A 16,470-nucleotide genomic window follows, 5' to 3' on the forward strand; every position below is an offset into this window, starting at 1 on the left:
CTATGAATTCCTGACAGTTTGCAGGTTTAATACAAGGCTAACGTAGACTCATTATTGCAACACATACACATACCCACACACACACAGAGACATTTACACTCTCACACACACACACGGATACACACACACCCACGCTCATGCACACACACCAGGATGCTTGTCTTACCCTCTGGGCCTTTTCTTCAACAGATAAAAGATTAGTCAACCGTTTTTGTGCACACTCTGTACTAACAACTTCTCACATAATCGCCTGATGGCCATGATTTGCCAAAATACCCAAATCCCACCTCCGTCATTGGCTGCATCTCCAATCCTATGCAAATCTTATGCAAATGTAACTTTCCAGAGATTTCCCCAATAGCAGCATTTCTTTGTGTGGTTGGGAATTTATGTGCACTTAAATGCTGAGTCATTGAAGGTTTCCCCAGGCTACCTTCCCACACTGATGGAGAGAGAAACAGAAAAAACACACACACACTGGGGAACATGAATTAATAACTTGACATGTTCCCTAAAAGTAAATCTACTCTAGACTGTCAACATTTTGACAACAGATTAACTTTTAAGAGTCACACTGCTGTTATGCACCAGTTTATTAATTAACGCGCAATTTTGCATCTTGTAGATTCAGAGAATCATTATCACCACTCCTGTGCCAAGTCTGAGTTGCTGCTAATGACAACCAATGTATATATTGTGACATGGATGATAGCTGTTACGGTATGGCTTGATAAGTTTCAAATGAGATAAAGTTCTCTCAGCAGAAGCAGCTGTCACTGAGATTGTGACAGCCATTGTCAGTGCAGTCCACAGACTGTGGTGTTTTTCCTCTAACTGATTTTCATGGAGGAATAAGAGTGTCTCCAGGCAGTAATTTGTGGTGGCAACTGTAGAGATTTATGATTTCTTGTGTCATCTCGGACCCATCAATGTCACTTTTTACTTTCCCACTCGGCTTCTAATTCACCTCACCGTGACGTTCCTGTTATGCGTCATTAGACACTGCTTGCACTGTCTCAAAATTAGGCAGCGCAGCAAAAGTTATTTGCCCTGACTGAATATCTCAAATATCCAGAGATATCAAAGCAGAGTCTGCATCTCATTAAAAATGGTTTGAGTTTGAGCTGCGAGGTCCTGGTTCTTCAACCAGGCCCATGGAGAGTTTCATGTGATTTTCTTTGTTCTCGAAAAACCACAGACTCGTAAACCTCACAATTGAGTGTTTTTTGCATTTTGAACGAGATTTGCAGCACCATCTACATTCACTGAGGCAAAGTGATGCAGCTTGATGATATTTTACACCACATAAGTGAAAATAAGACTCAAAGGAAGGATGTTTTTTTTTTGCTGTTTATCAATACATTTCTGTGCCTTACAACAGCACTACTTTGTCATTTGATTAAGGTTGATTATTGGTACTGTTGTGATTGTATAGATATGGAAATAAGTAATGTTAACTGTCTCTGATAATAGCATTTAAATCATAAATTATGAAAAGGGAGAGGCATCTGACTGGAAATTGTGCTTAATATTCCCAAAGTCACAATGATTATTCTTTAATGGTTATTTTAATTCCTGGCCTTTTTCTGCCTGTGTACATACAAATCAAGGTATTTATTTAGTGTTCAACAATGTTTTTCTCTCTCCATTCATTCACATCCACTCACATCTTCAGCCACTTGGTGTCCCTGTAACAGTAAATGTGGGAAAATGTCACCGACTAGCACACATCCATTTAAACTCACACTTTTAATATTTCCTCTGTAGCCACTATTTCCTGTCAGAATTGTGTCTTTCTATAAGGTTTGCTAAAACGAACACACTGAGCTCCCTTGTGGCGTCAGATGTCTCTCTTTGCATTTATCCCAGCAATTGTAGCAATTTTAAACAAACACAATCATCCACAGAAGGCCCTGCTGTACCACAGTTGAAGCCCTTGGGGTCCTGACTGGAGCACTGCTGTACACATGACCCTGAACTACTTTGAAGACACCACCGCTTAGTCAGGGACCGTCTAAAATATTCCTCTCGTAGTAAAAAAGACTTAGAAATGATTAAAGCTGTAATCCCCATACCTAAACACCTCTTAAAGCACTTTCTGACTGAGAAGCAGATGCTGCTTTGATTAACATCAGTGCCTGGTGGTGGCTTTAACCCCAAGTTGACTGGCGGCAGTAGTGGCAACAGTGGAGGGTGGGTGGTTGCCACCAATGTGACCTCTCACATGTCTTCTCAATTTCTGCTGCTAAAGTTTGATTATGTCAACCTTCTGTTACTAGATGGGGATGGACTGTAGTACTTGTGTGTATCTGCTTTGCTGGATCAAGAACAGCTGCTGCTGTTGTCGCTGAGACTGAGAGGGCCATAGAGGCTTAAAGCTACAAATACTAGAAAATTAGTCATTAGTATGGGCATTTGGACCGGGTCCATGGCTGCTTTGCTTCAGGGATGAAAAACAAGGATTTCAAAATCATGTGAACAAGAGCTAGTTGTATAACACGTGTCATGGGCAGGCACAGCACAGGTGGAGGCTCCCCCAAATGATGGAAGCACTATTTAATATTGTGCTGAAATGATTGAACAATGATCTGGCTAGAGTAGGTAATCTTCTTAAAAAAACATTTTTGTTGTATTTGTTGAAATTCTCATTACATCCCAACAATAAATCAAATGCTGTCTACCTACCTTCACTGTAGGTAGGTAGACAGCATTTGAGTGCACTCTGCCCGTGCTCTCATTGCACGTCACCGCAAGTCGCGAGTCTTCCACAAGCTGCTAGCTTGACAGCTGTGAGTACTAACAATAGTCATGTTTGTTTGTTTGTTGATGATCATAATTATAATTTTGGGGGAGTCGCTTTGGAGGGAGGCCTGAAGGGACAAACTGTCAGTGCTGCCGGCATGGCGACTCTCTCGATAGATTTAGTGACTTTTGGAGGTAGTGCTGCTATGTACTTTCATTGGAAAAGAGTTGGCAACAGTGGGCTTGGTTTTTCGGTTGGATAAATCTAGCGTACTCTTGCTAGTTTTACCAACCTAAATAACATTTGCATACATTACAAAAATGCAAATATTAGCTTTGTTGAATGTGATTATTTGGTTATTTCATTATAACTAACAATTTACAGACTATATCAATCAATTAATGAAAAAAAGTAATCAGTCGGTTCATATATAATTAAGTCAGTAGCTACACAATTTGAATATATATGAGCTGGTTTATTTTAAAATACTCTTCAAACTAAGGCGTATTATCCGCATAGTTTTGTTTTAATGTTTGCTGTAGTTCTTTTTTTTTCTGTATAGTTTGTATCTGTGTACTGGCAAGTTGTGCTGACTCTGTAGATAGGATTGTTTTGCAGCTGTTTGTATCTGTCTTGAGAGTGTGTGTGTGTGCGTGTGTGTGTGTGAGTGTGTTAAATTGATGGAGAGCTTGTTATTGTTGGTCTGGAAAGCATCCCTCGGGACAGAGAGGAGACAGCAACCACACAGCTGAGACCACTCCCACTAGTCCTGCATGTGTGTGTGCGTGTTTGTGTGCGTGCGTGCGTGCGTGCGTGTGTGTTTTGGTTGCCTAGACAAATAAAGGTAGGCATAATGGGCACATTTTGCCAGCTGAACTTATTTTCTCTCTCTCTCTAGCCCATAGACACACATTTCATAGTTTTGCATGTACTCCGTATTCTTTGGCCTTTCTATTTATTGCCCTGTCCCCTCCCCCCCAAAAAAAAGATGATTCCCGACAACAAACAAAGGCCCAAACAAACAAACCCAGAGCCGACACATGATTCATGTCCTACCAGTGTGACTCACTTTATTTTACTGCTTTTACAAGACCTGCAGCTGGACTACTGTTTTTATGAGTCTTCATTAAGTCTTGTTTACTGTCTGATACAATCAGCAAACACGCCTCAAGGCACCACTGTGTTTTCACATTTTAATAGATTAAGTGGTTTCTATATCTACGCCATCTGCAGCTGGTGAAAAGTCCTAAAATATTTAAACGTGCAATATAACCTTAATGCCTTTAAAACATTGTGAATTAAAAGTTGTGAAAGGATTTTTTTTTTCTCTCACAGATTTGTTGTCTTATTGGTCTTTTCTACCTTATAACTGGTTACGTTTTTAATTCAAGTCATTGAAACTTGAAAACATGCTGATATTTTTTCACAAGTGATGCTAGTGCCACTCAAGTGGCAACCTCTCGGACTGAAAAATGAAGCCAATGCGGAAGTGTCTTAAACCTGCAGTCTTCCTAGGCAGGGGGAAACTCCACTGGTTGCAAAAAGAAGTCTGATTGTATAGAAGTCTACGAGGAAATGAGCCTACTTCTCACTTGATTTTATTACCTCAGTAAACATTGTGAACATGAGTTTATGGTCTCAATTTCTAGTTTCAAGTCTTCTTCAATACAGCATGATGTTCATTTAGTAAATTATGGTCCCATTTACAGTAAAATAGACCATAAAGCAGGGTATGCTTTAGGGTGTGGCTCAGAGAATGAAATTAGCACCTGCTACCTGCCAAATACAGGCTAAATGTTGGCTGTGGCAGATAAAACATTCTGGTCATGTGCCACCATGGCAGATAAGTTTTCTATATGTTTTCTATTTCTACATGGAGTTTATTTTTCTAACTCATGTAAATCTTCATGTGCAACTAATATATTGATTGTTCAGTCAGAATAAGAACAATACTGAAGATGAGTGACTTTAAACTTTATCTGTGTCTAGTGAATCATTTGATGAATGCTGTTGTCCTGGGTCCGGAAACTTTGTGTGTGTGTGTTATTTTGAGAGTGAGGTATTTAGAGTTTACCTAGGGCAAGCTGTGGTGTGGTTGATAGTCTCCCCTTTCTCTTTATCCTAGGCCCCCCCGGTGTGTGTGTGTGTGTGTGTGTGTGTGTGTGTGTGTGTGTTGAAGGTGTGCGGGTGGTTATCGAGTTAACAAATGCAGGAAATACAGTGAGTGTGTGTATGCTTGACTGCAGCAGGGAAGTGGATTCTAAGTGAAATATCTGGTTCAATGTGGCGTAAAGGAGCAGGCTTCTAGCTCCCCACCGCCGCCGTGCCATTCCCCCCCACCCGATTATGTGTGTCTTTGTGTGTGACAGCTCTCCTGGCAGTGCCATGCAAAGACCGCCACCATCGTGTTGAGCAGCAGCCGAGCTTAACATCACAAGGAGCAATGCACTGCTCTGTGCGAGCGTGTCAATTAAACATATGTTTAAATGACCTTCTTACAGTAACTCGTGTCAAAATCTGCCTGTTTTTGAGTATTTTGAACATAGGTGGTTGTTTATTATTCATTTATTTATGTTCTGCCAAATTCTGGCAGCAATGTGAAACACTCCAGAAGATTCCTTGTCAAGTAATGAGTTGAATGGTTTTCAGTATTCAAAATTTGGTTGTACAGGGGGCCCAGGATAGGCAATCGTAAATGCAAGACAGTGAGATGCAGCTGAAAGCTCAGGAAAAGCTAGTAATTGGACCTTCGAAGACCTTTGAAAAGTCGATCTTCAAAGAACTCTTTCCAAATCTGCAAATATGATACTTGTGTATCTATACCTTGAACTGATTAGACATTTGAAAGACTGTAAAGATCTTAAGAGATTATTATGTGTGAAGGAGACAGAGTTGTGGTTTTGAAAGAGAGAGAGATTTTTTTTTCTCACAATTAAGAGACTAGTTTAAAATGACTGATAAACATGGGATCATTTGGGTGTGACTTTTAGAGGACATGATGACCCATCGTGTGCTTCAGACACAAAGGAACTGTGCCAGAAACCAATTATGTAGTTCTGCTTTTTTAGGATTCCCTATGCTGTGTTGAGTCCTGTATTATACTATTTTGGTATGTGTTGATTGGTTTTCTTTATAAAGTCATTCTTGTGTTCTATAAAAAATATTAACTAAAAATGAACTCTCTCTTTCTATAGATGACCCAGCAGACGCAGACCTGTGGGTGCTCAACAGCTGCACCGTGAAAAACCCTGCAGAGGACCACTTCAGAAACTCAATCAAGTACGGACAAACACACAATGTCCACACAAACACTTTGTCTCCTGCTGTGTGTTCTATTTTATGTAGCCAGTAGAAAAGAGTTTTGGTTTTTAAATGAAAATTAACTAGTTGATTAAAACATCTTTTAGCATATATCGTGGTGGAATAAATCCATCAGGACTAGTTTGATTGGCAGCTGGAATAATAAGAAGTATAGGAGATTAAAAAAAACATCCAAGATGATTTGAAAGTAGTTTATTTCTGGCCCGTCCACTGTAAGACCACACGTTATATCAAGATGCATAACCAAGTTTGAGTTGAAATGGTTCAGTCAGAATTAAAAATTCTTGCCCTGAGACAGCAAATAGCCTGCCAGAATAATTACATATTTCATCCCCGTCAATGAATAAGGAATAGGAGACAAATAAAACTAAAGTCATTTAATTCCTGGAATATCTATCAGTTATTTCAAAATTCAGTTTGTCTTTGCACCACAGCCAAAGAGTAGCCAAAAAAAAGTAATTATGGTAATGTTGCTGTTTTCATTCAGGTTTTGCTATACAGCACACCCTTTCCTCATGCATGAGTGTGTGTGTGTATATATGTGTGTGTGTATGTGTGTTACATGCTTTCAGCTTGTTGCCCCATGTCAGTTTCCACCTACTCACTGTTCCACTGGCCTCTCGCTGCACTGTTGAAACACACACACATGGAGAGAGCGAAAGAGAAAGAGATATTTGCATAAACACAGAGAAATTAAGCTTGCTGTTTTGCATTTTGATTAATTTCCATCCATCAGGGGCACATACACACCTGGCGGGTGTGTGTGCTTTTGTGGTAGTGTGAGAGAGAACTGAGTCACTGGGTGACGGGTTTGTAGAAATCAGGATTTTGCTGTTGAAAACAGTTTTAAGATTCACTTCAGCTCGGATCTCTGGATCTTTATGGACTGTGGGCAGAAATCAGATTCCATTAAATAAGAGTAATATTTTAAAGTGATCATATTGATTGTTATTATCAGCTACATTTTTAAACACTCCACCCCTGTAAGAGGTGGTAAAGTGTATATTCATTTTCCTGTAATTAACATCAGTAAGTCATGTAAAATCCAGATAATCCACTTGAGCTTGTCTCTAGGGGCGATTAGAGGAACTGCATGTTAACACCGACTGCTATTGCTTCAGTCCAACACAACATAAGTGACTTGCTTGGCGAATCATGATCATCATAATAAGTAAAATACTAAAATCAAATTAAATATAGATCAATACTGATGAAGAGTAATTTTGGTAGGCTTTGAATTTCCTTACTTGTCTAGAATTATTTTATACAATTCTACAATTTTCCTCTACCTCACACCTTATTTGATCTTGGGTTTTGGATTGTTTGGTGCTCAGAACAAACAATTTAAATAGTTACCTAGGGCTCTGGGAAATTGAAATTGTGTAATTTTTAGGGCTGTCGAATTTAATGCGATAACAAGTTAACTCAGATTTGTTTTAACGCCACTAATTTCTTTAACGCATTAACGCAATCGATCTTTCGGAGGTTGTAGCAGGCTCAGTTTTAAAGCTAGAGTGAAGATACTGGCATCATATGAAACTACAATACCCTAAGGAATCCATTGGTACCAACCATGTCATACTGGCTTGTCCTGAAGGAGGCTAAATTATGCTCCAAACTTGTGCTAAATTTTAGCAAGGAAAAACTGTCATGGCCATTTTCAAAGGGTTCCCTTAATCTGACTCAAGCTATGTGAATTAAAATGGGTTCTATGGGTTACCCATGAGTCTCTCCTTTACAGACATGCCCACTTGGCAAGTCATAGTCAAGTCAGCACACTGACACGCTGACAGTTGTTGTTACCTGTTGGGTTTGAGTTTGCCATGTTATGATTTGGGCATATTTTTTATGCTAAATGCAGTACCTGTGAGGGTTTCTGGACAATATTTGTCATTGTTTTATGTTGGTAATTGATTTCCAATAATAAATATATACATACATTTGCATAAAGCAGCATATTTACCCACTCCCATGTTGATAAGAGTATTAAATACTTGACAAATCTCTCTTTAAGGTACATTATAAACCGATTCGAAAAATGTGTGATTAATTGTGATTAAATATTTTAATCGATTAACAGCCATTTTTTGACATTTTATTGACACAAAGATTCATTGATTGAGAGAAATATTCTGCAATTGAATTTAATAATGAAAATAATCATTACAGTCCTACACTATTTAAGCACAGTGAATGAAGGGAGACTACATACTGTTCTGGCAGTTTCAACCTCGAGAAAAGCAGAGAAAAGAGCATTCAGTTCCCTGGTTACAGCTCGTAAGAGTTTTGTGTACATTTGGACACAATAAAAGCCCTCCTGCCTCAAAAACCTCAGCTGCCACAGAGCTGTTGTCTGACGAATTTGAATAGACAAATTTTAGGCTTTTTAGTCGGTTGGCTCTTAGAGATGGTTTTGCATTTTAAGCTAAATGCAAAAAGCAGCAATTTATCATCTGTCCCATTTTACATTTTTGGATGTCTGAATCCTCAGAATAGAGTAACTTATCATAAAGAAATGTTGCAGTTTCAAGGGTGAACAATTTCACTTGGCCAACCTCATCAGTGCAATCTTCCTGTCTTTCTGCTTCAGACGTCTCCTCATGCTCACTTTTTCTTTCACTCTTTCTGTCATGCCAGTTTTTATGCAAAGAATTTTTCAATTGAAATGCACAAAATAATAACACACTTCAGGATTTTGTAAATGTCTTCTTTGTTGATGCCAGAGTTTTTCTGTGACTGGAAATCACCCAGCTGTAATGCTAATGCAATTAATGCTCTATTCATTGGGAGGGACACACACATACACACACACACACACACACACACACACACACACACACACACACACACACACACACACACACACACTCTCTCATAGGCGCGCGCACACACACTCAGGAGGAATGTGAGAAAGTTTTTTGCCTTTCATCACTTGCTGCTTGCATGATGGAGACTCAAAATGAAGGGGTACGGGATCAAAGCGAATCCAAATGCCCACTTAAGTTTTTTTTTTTTTTTTAGTCCCTCATTTTTCTTTGGCTTCTCTACATATGATCGACAGAGAGAAGGAGGCAGGCACACGGTCTGCCTCGCGCTCAGTCACACGCTGGCCTTTATGCCTGCACCTCCTGGTACCAGAAACACACACACACACACACACACACACACACACACTTATAATTCACACACACATTTGCACATGCTGGGGCCTCATATCTAGTGGTCCTAAAAATGGCTTTACATTTATTCAGTAATTCTTTTTTAATTCAATGTCTTAAAATGTTAAATCTTAACTCTAGATACATCCAGGCGTCAATCTCCGGTTCTGAAAAGTGAAGCCAATGCTGAAGTACCTTAAACTTGCATTCTTTCTAATAGCCAGCAGGGGGCGACTCCTCTGGTTGCAAAAGTCTAGGAGAAAATGACCCTACTTCTCACTTGATTTTATTACCTCAGTAAACATTGTAAACATGAGTTTATGGTCTCGACCACTAGTTTCAAGTCTTCTTCAAAACAGCATGATGTTCATTTAGTAAATTATGGTCCGATTAAGAGTCAAATAGACCATAAAGCAGGGTGTGCTTTAGGGCGTGGCTCAGAGAAGTGTCAGTGCTCAGTGTCAAAATCCAAGTTTGCAAAGGCCAAAATACCGAACTCAAGGCTTCAAAGCAGAAAGCAAGTCAATAAGCCAATGGGTGGCGTCACGGTGACTACGTCCACTTCTTATATACAGCCTATTGATATGTCTTAGACCCTTTGTTTGAGGAGGGTAAAAGTTCATGTTAACCAACAGAAGGTTGATGAGCAAGTTAACATGCAATGGCAGATGTGGTATAGCCACACAAAAGAGATAAACACTACTTGAATGCAGTGCATTGCTTCTCTACTTGTTATAAGTCATAAGGTGCGGACTTTTCCCAGGTAAACATAGCTATATTTAAGATCAGTTAAATTCCCACTTAACCATAGCCTTGTTAGGATCCCGTATGTTAGCATATTCTTTGTCGTAAGCCACTCAAAGGTGATGATGTTTCTCATACCTGGTATCAGTGTAATATTACTGATGAGACTGTTTTATGTTGTGGCCCTTATCTTCCATGGCTTTTTAGTTCTCCACATAAAAAAGGGCAGGGGTTTGTCTGTTGGATGTGGCTTTCACGGGTAATAATTTATTAACCTTGAATGCTGTCTGCTAATTTGAACATGTGTACGTCTCACCTCTCTGACTCCTCTATTTGGAGACTTAGACGGAGACCATCGCACTGCCTGTTAAGTAACGAGCTGTGCTGCGCTGTGGTGCTCAGCTTGCTGTTCTGTCATTAGCCATACTGTTATGCTTTAGTTAAGTTAATGTTAAAGGAGAGTGGCTAAACCACCCGGAAGGAAGGAAAGGAAATATCGGTCTGAAATGACAATTTGTGTTAAATATAACTACACCTGTGCATGTTGGGTTTAGAGATTAATTCTCTTTTTGAGATCTGTGTTTTGAGGCAGCGAATGCACAACCCAATTTCAGAGGAAGTCGTATAAATAGCACGACATTACAAGGACATTCCATGTGTCATGAGGACTCATTTTAGGCTTTTTGCGTCATGTTTATGCCACGCAACAAAACTACGGTAACGTCCGCAGTTACGTTTAGGCAACAAAACCACTTAGTTAGGTTTAGGAAAAACAGCATGGTTGGTCTTTAAATAAGTACATAAACTAAGTAAAATATGTACGTAAACAACATAACATAACTACAGAAAACACATCACAAACGTCACTAAAAAATACGCCACTAACGTAACTTACCAGAAAAACTACCTCGAACCCCGGTCTCCTGGTTCAAAGTCCTGTGTTTGTTGGACCCATCCACCTCCCCTCCTGCCCGCCATAAATCCCTAGCTCTGAGCGTAGCATAGTTACGCAGATGCATTTACATTTGCAGTCAGTACAGACTACATGGCGTACAAATGACACACCAAAAGCAAAAAACGGCGTTCTTATTGTACGCAGAATGCCTTCATTTGCCTTTTTGTGCTGGAATGCACAAATGTGTGCGTGGGAATTCAGGCAGCGTTTTGCTGTTTTCTTAACTTAGCTTACAGAATTAACCCGGCCCTGTGTATGTTAAATACACTTTGTGATCCATATTGTCATGCTGTCCCGTTTTACTGATGTGTGTATGTGTGTGTGTGTGTGTGTGTACATTAGTGTGTAAAACAAATAATCCCCATGGCAGTGGCATGTGGGACATTATGTACAACCAACACACACGCATGGTCACAGGAGTAACAATCAGTGTCCTAGTAAATGAGTTGAGGGGTTTAAAATGGAAGCACAGGGGCTTTCAGCAGTCTTCTATCATGGTTTGGAGAGACGCAGTGAAAAGGCGGTTTATTACTTCTGGAGAACTGGGGCTTAGTTGGCATCCATGCCAAGTGTGTGGGATAAGGAGTTGTATTTGTGTTTTTGTGTGTGTGTGTATGGGGTTTGTCAGGTGGATGGATGCCCAGGCAGCTTGTGGGAGAGTGTTGTGAATGTGTGTGTGTGTGTGTGTGTGTGTGTGTGGTGTGTAGGCTTATCATGTGAGCGAATGCTTGCAGATATGCATATGGAGTGTATGTTCCGCGTGTGTGTTAAAAAAACATATATACAAAAATATTGATTAGTCCTGAAGCTGAAAACTAAAGTTACTTTTGAAACTGCATTGTGTATGTATGTATGTATGTATGTGTGTGTGTGTGTGTGTATGTATGTATGTATGTGTGTGTGTGTGTGTGTGTGTGTGTGTGCTGTTTTTTCTTTATGTGAGCACACGAGTTTTGCATTGGTTAAGGTTAAATCTATAGTGAGCCCAGACATTTTTGTCTTGCTCTAGGACACTTACACCAGGTTCAGGATTGGTTTTGTTGATATAATATGTGATTATTAAGATGATATCAAAGTCCAGTACATTCATTTGTCTACTTAATAATTCCTTTCTGTGGCGTCGTACCGCTTCTCCAAACTGTTGCCCACAGCGTTATGAAATGAGGCTGGCTTGTATGATTTTTGTTTAGCATGCAGGGGCAGTCGACATGTGTGGGAGATGGGATTCCTTCCAGCTTTCTTTTTTAGAGTGATGGCGTACTCTGCCCTGCTGTTCACTCCTTCAGCAGGAACACACTTAGTAGCATAAACTGCTAATAGAGCTGCTTCTGAATGCTAAAAAGTCAATTAGTATGGATATTTGGGTGTGCATGTGCGTGTGTTTGAAATGCCAAAATCTGTAGCGTAATTCAATGTCAGAGACCTCTCAAATCAATGAACGCAGAATGCATTAAAGAAGCAGTTGCTCAACAGCATGTAATTAAACTGCTCTCTCTGTTTGTGGGTGTATTTATTTATGTGTGTGTGTGTGTGTGTTGGATTTCTCCACTTGGCTGTCTCTAGTAATTTGTATGATCAAGGGACTGTATGCTTAACGAATTGGAACCCAACTCGGAGTTGTGTATTTCTGTTTTCAAAATACGCCAATTCCCACATTATATTTACATTAATTTCAATATCATTTTGATATTCATGAACCAACCTTAAGAAAGAAAAAATCATTAATTGAAAAGGGACACACAACACACGGAATGAACTCTTGGAAGAAGTCCAAAGTGTATGTGCTGTGCTTACACTGTGTATTTATAACAGATACGTAGGCTGGGCGATGAATATATATTATGGCCCTCGGCAACAGGACAGTCTATTGTTGGCTCATTGTTGTCTTCGCAAATTTAGGGCCATTGATTGTAGACCACATGCTGCCGAAAGTGTTTTGGAAAAATGAGCTGCTTTACACAGAGGGTAAAGGACTACATATCATGTCACAAGATCAAAAACAAGATATTGGGTCTTAGTTATGGTTGTGTGTTAGTAGGGGTGGGGGAAAAATTGATATAGCATAGTATTGGAATATTTTGCGAGGGAATATTATATCGATACACACACGTAGAGTATCAAAATGTTATTATATAAACTATGAACCTCTTAACAAATGGTGGATCGGTCCGTTATTCTGTCTTTCAGAGGTTGTAGCCGGCTCAGTCTTGAAGCTAGAGTGAAGATACTGATTTCATATGAAACTATAAAAACCTAAGGAATTGATTGATACCACCATGTCATGCTAGCATGTCGGGAAGAACGCTAAATAATGTTCCAAAGTTACACACAATTTTAGTGAGGAAATGCTGGCATGGCCATTTTCGAAGGGGTCCCTTGACCTCTAACCTCAAGATATGTGAATGAAATCTCGGAGATGAACAGATTGAAAACTGTATCTTATTAAATAAAACAGATGTTGACAAACTGCAGAATTTGCAGATGAAAAAAGGTAACAAATAGCAATATATCTTATCTCAATATCTTTACATATGGCAAAATGTTTTAAGTATCATGGGGCCTCTGGTGATTCCCACCCCTATGTGTTAGTATTTTGATAATATCCAAACAGCACAGTTTTTGTTTTCATATCACTGAAGACAAAACTATATTACAGACGAGTTTAAAATTTTCTTTAAATTCAAAACCGTTTTAAAAACCTTTGATATGTTCAAATCGGAAAGACAGACATGTTGAAATGTGGTAATGAGCAGTTTTCTAATCTAATGGAAAGTTACAGGTGGTGAATATGCATTATAGCCCATGGCTACATCGGTTGATTAGTAAGATGTCCACTGATGTTGGGCGAGTGATTTTACGTCATTGATTTCTGACCACATACTTACCAGAGGCAAAGGTCATGCACGGCAAATAAAATCATTAAAGTGAAAATCCAACCCGAAACAAAATTTACATATGTTATTCCACAGCCCTAATTTTTAAACCTGTGTCTGAGAGCATTAACAACTCTTTCCAAAACCTAGAATTCAGAGAGCTGAGGCTGCAATCCGTCAGATGACAAATCTTTCAAATGACAAAACCTGAGCTGCGCCGTTAATAATGAAACGGAGACCACAAACGCTGCTCACCCACACAAGCACATAAATATATATTAGTCTAGTTTGTTCTTCCAGGCATCGGTCTTACATTGCTTTGTGGTCAAGTGACGGGTTTTCTTTTTTACAGTGCTTATAATGCACGGGGCTGTTTATTTTGGCCTTACAGCATGTTTGTTTTAAATGAACCGACACACCGAAAGTGACTGACATTAAGGCCAAAAATGTTTCCTTTTCATCAGGACATGACAGCGAGGTATAAACAATCTGAAATCTGCAGTGACCTTTAGAGTTGTTTACTAAAGGCAGTTGTTTTATGTCTGTGTTCACCCAGTCCAGCAGACACACAGGCATGGATTTGTAGCTGGCTGGACACACACACACACACACACACACACACACACACACACACACAAACATCGGGCGCACACAAACACAGAGCTTTCTGCCTGGGGCTGGTTTTGGTACAACCCAGGGATTGGCATTTAATCTGTCAATTCTTCAGGGCATTAGCCTACATTTTGGGGTACACGCAGACACAAAAATAGAGAGAGAGAGGGGAGACAGACTGACTGACACATAGACTGAGAGGGGAGGTACATGTGTTGGCGTCCGCGAGCCCAGGGCTGTATGAGAACCACACCAAGGCCGAGGGTGGACCGTACATGACCTTGCTTTTAACATGTCTTCATCTGCATAGCTAGACTGAACTCTACGTTTCTGTGCTCCACTGCTAAATATGGTGTTTTGTCTAGTAAGGTGTGAAGGGATTGGTCTGTTATGTTTTATATTTAAATGGGTCATTTTGTCTGCTTTTACTGTGCTGTTCTGTTTTCCGTTTGTTAAATTTGATCTGATTCATTGTTGACAGTTATTTCATAATAGAGCATACCAGCACTTCTACAACATAAAGGTTTTCACAGTGACGAACTGCAGTCCTCTACATGTCACAGTTAAACAGGCTTACTGACTTTACTTCTGTGTAGATTAAACAGCACGCACAGAGGTAAAACAGACTTCATGCAGCAGGTTATTAGCAGTTTGGTTTTGTTCTGTTTTTGTGTTTTCTACTGTATTCTACTCTGCCTTGTTATGTTTTGTTTAGGGCTGTCAAAGTTAATGTGATAACACATTAACGCAAATTTGTTTTAACGCGACTAATTTCTTTAATGCATTAACACAATCGCTCTTTCGGAGGTTGTAGCGGGCTCAGTTTTAAAGCTAGAGTGAAGATACTGGCATCATATGAAACTAGAAAAACCTAAAGAATCCATTGGTACCAACCATGTCATACAAACTTGTCGCGAAGGAGGTAAAATAAATAACACTCCAAATTTACGCTAAATTTTGTCGAGGAAAAACTGTCATGGACATTTTCAAAGGGGTCTCTTGACCTCTGACCTCAAGATACAGTATGTGAATGAAAATGGGTTCTGTGGGTACCCACGAGTCTCTCCTTTACAGAAATGCCCACTTTATGTTAATCACATGCAGTTTGGGGCAAGTCATAGTCAAGTCAGCACACTGACACACTGACAGCTGTTGCCTGTTGGGCTGCAGTTTGACATGTTATGATTTAAGTAAATTTCTTCATGCTAAATGCAGTAGCTGTGAGGGTTTCTGGACAATGTTTGTCATTGTTTTGTGTTGCTCGTTGATTTCCAAAAATACATATATACATACGCTTGCATAAGCTTAAGCATATTTGCCCACTCCCATGTTGAGAAGAGTATTAAATACTTGACAAATCTCCCTTTAAGGTACATTTTGAACAGATAAAAAAATGTATGATTAATATGTGATTAATCACGATTAACTATGGATAATCATGCAATTAATTGCAATTATATATTCTAATCGATTGACAGCCCTAGTTTTGTTCTGTTCCGTTCTTGTGTTTTCTACTGTATTCTACTCTGCCTTGTCATGTTTTGTTCTGGCATGTGATTCAATATGAAGTGAGCAGTCAAAAGGAGCGTTCTCTTCCATTGTTGTCACTGATACAACTCTGTCAGATCTGTGATTTATTCATTGTAAAGACCATGAGACCTTGAGGCTCAACTCTATGCCCCTTACAAATGTAAAGAAGCTATTAGAGAAGTATGCTGCTGCGTACTGTATGCAACCATGTTGCTCCCTGTCTCAATCTACATCCAGCTTTGCTCTAACTCACATTAACATGAACCTGTTAACTGGACTTTTAGCAATCGTCAGATATCTGGCGTTCCAGACCCAACAGACTTATCCTTTTAAAACCATTTACATTCTGTCAGGCTAGACTTTTTGCACTTCTGTCTCTAAGACATTCAACCACAACAACAGTCAGACCCAATTTAGTGCGAGGAATGCTGAAAGTGAAGTAACAGTCTTACCTTTTTTAAGCTTGTTTATCAGAAAAGGTGAGAGGCAAAGCAGGCATCAGGAGGGATGAATGTAATGTGATGAAAGGCTAAT

At 39.5% G+C, this 16,470-nt stretch overlaps 1 protein-coding gene across 1 annotated transcript in view; it reads left to right on the top strand.

Moving 5' to 3' along the window:
• The window catches only part of cdkal1 (CDK5 regulatory subunit associated protein 1-like 1), a 270,114-nt gene that overhangs the window by 39,438 nt on the left and 214,206 nt on the right, over nucleotides 1–16,470 (top strand). The window contains exon 4 of the mRNA XM_074654216.1: nucleotides 5,938–6,022. Coding sequence (XP_074510317.1) covers nucleotides 5,938–6,022 — 85 coding nt within the window. The remainder of the gene's footprint in view (nucleotides 1–5,937; nucleotides 6,023–16,470) is intronic.

Source organism: Sebastes fasciatus, chromosome 12 (assembly GCF_043250625.1).
Source record: "Sebastes fasciatus isolate fSebFas1 chromosome 12, fSebFas1.pri, whole genome shotgun sequence".
Classification (NCBI taxonomy): Eukaryota; Metazoa; Chordata; class Actinopteri; order Perciformes; family Sebastidae; genus Sebastes; species Sebastes fasciatus.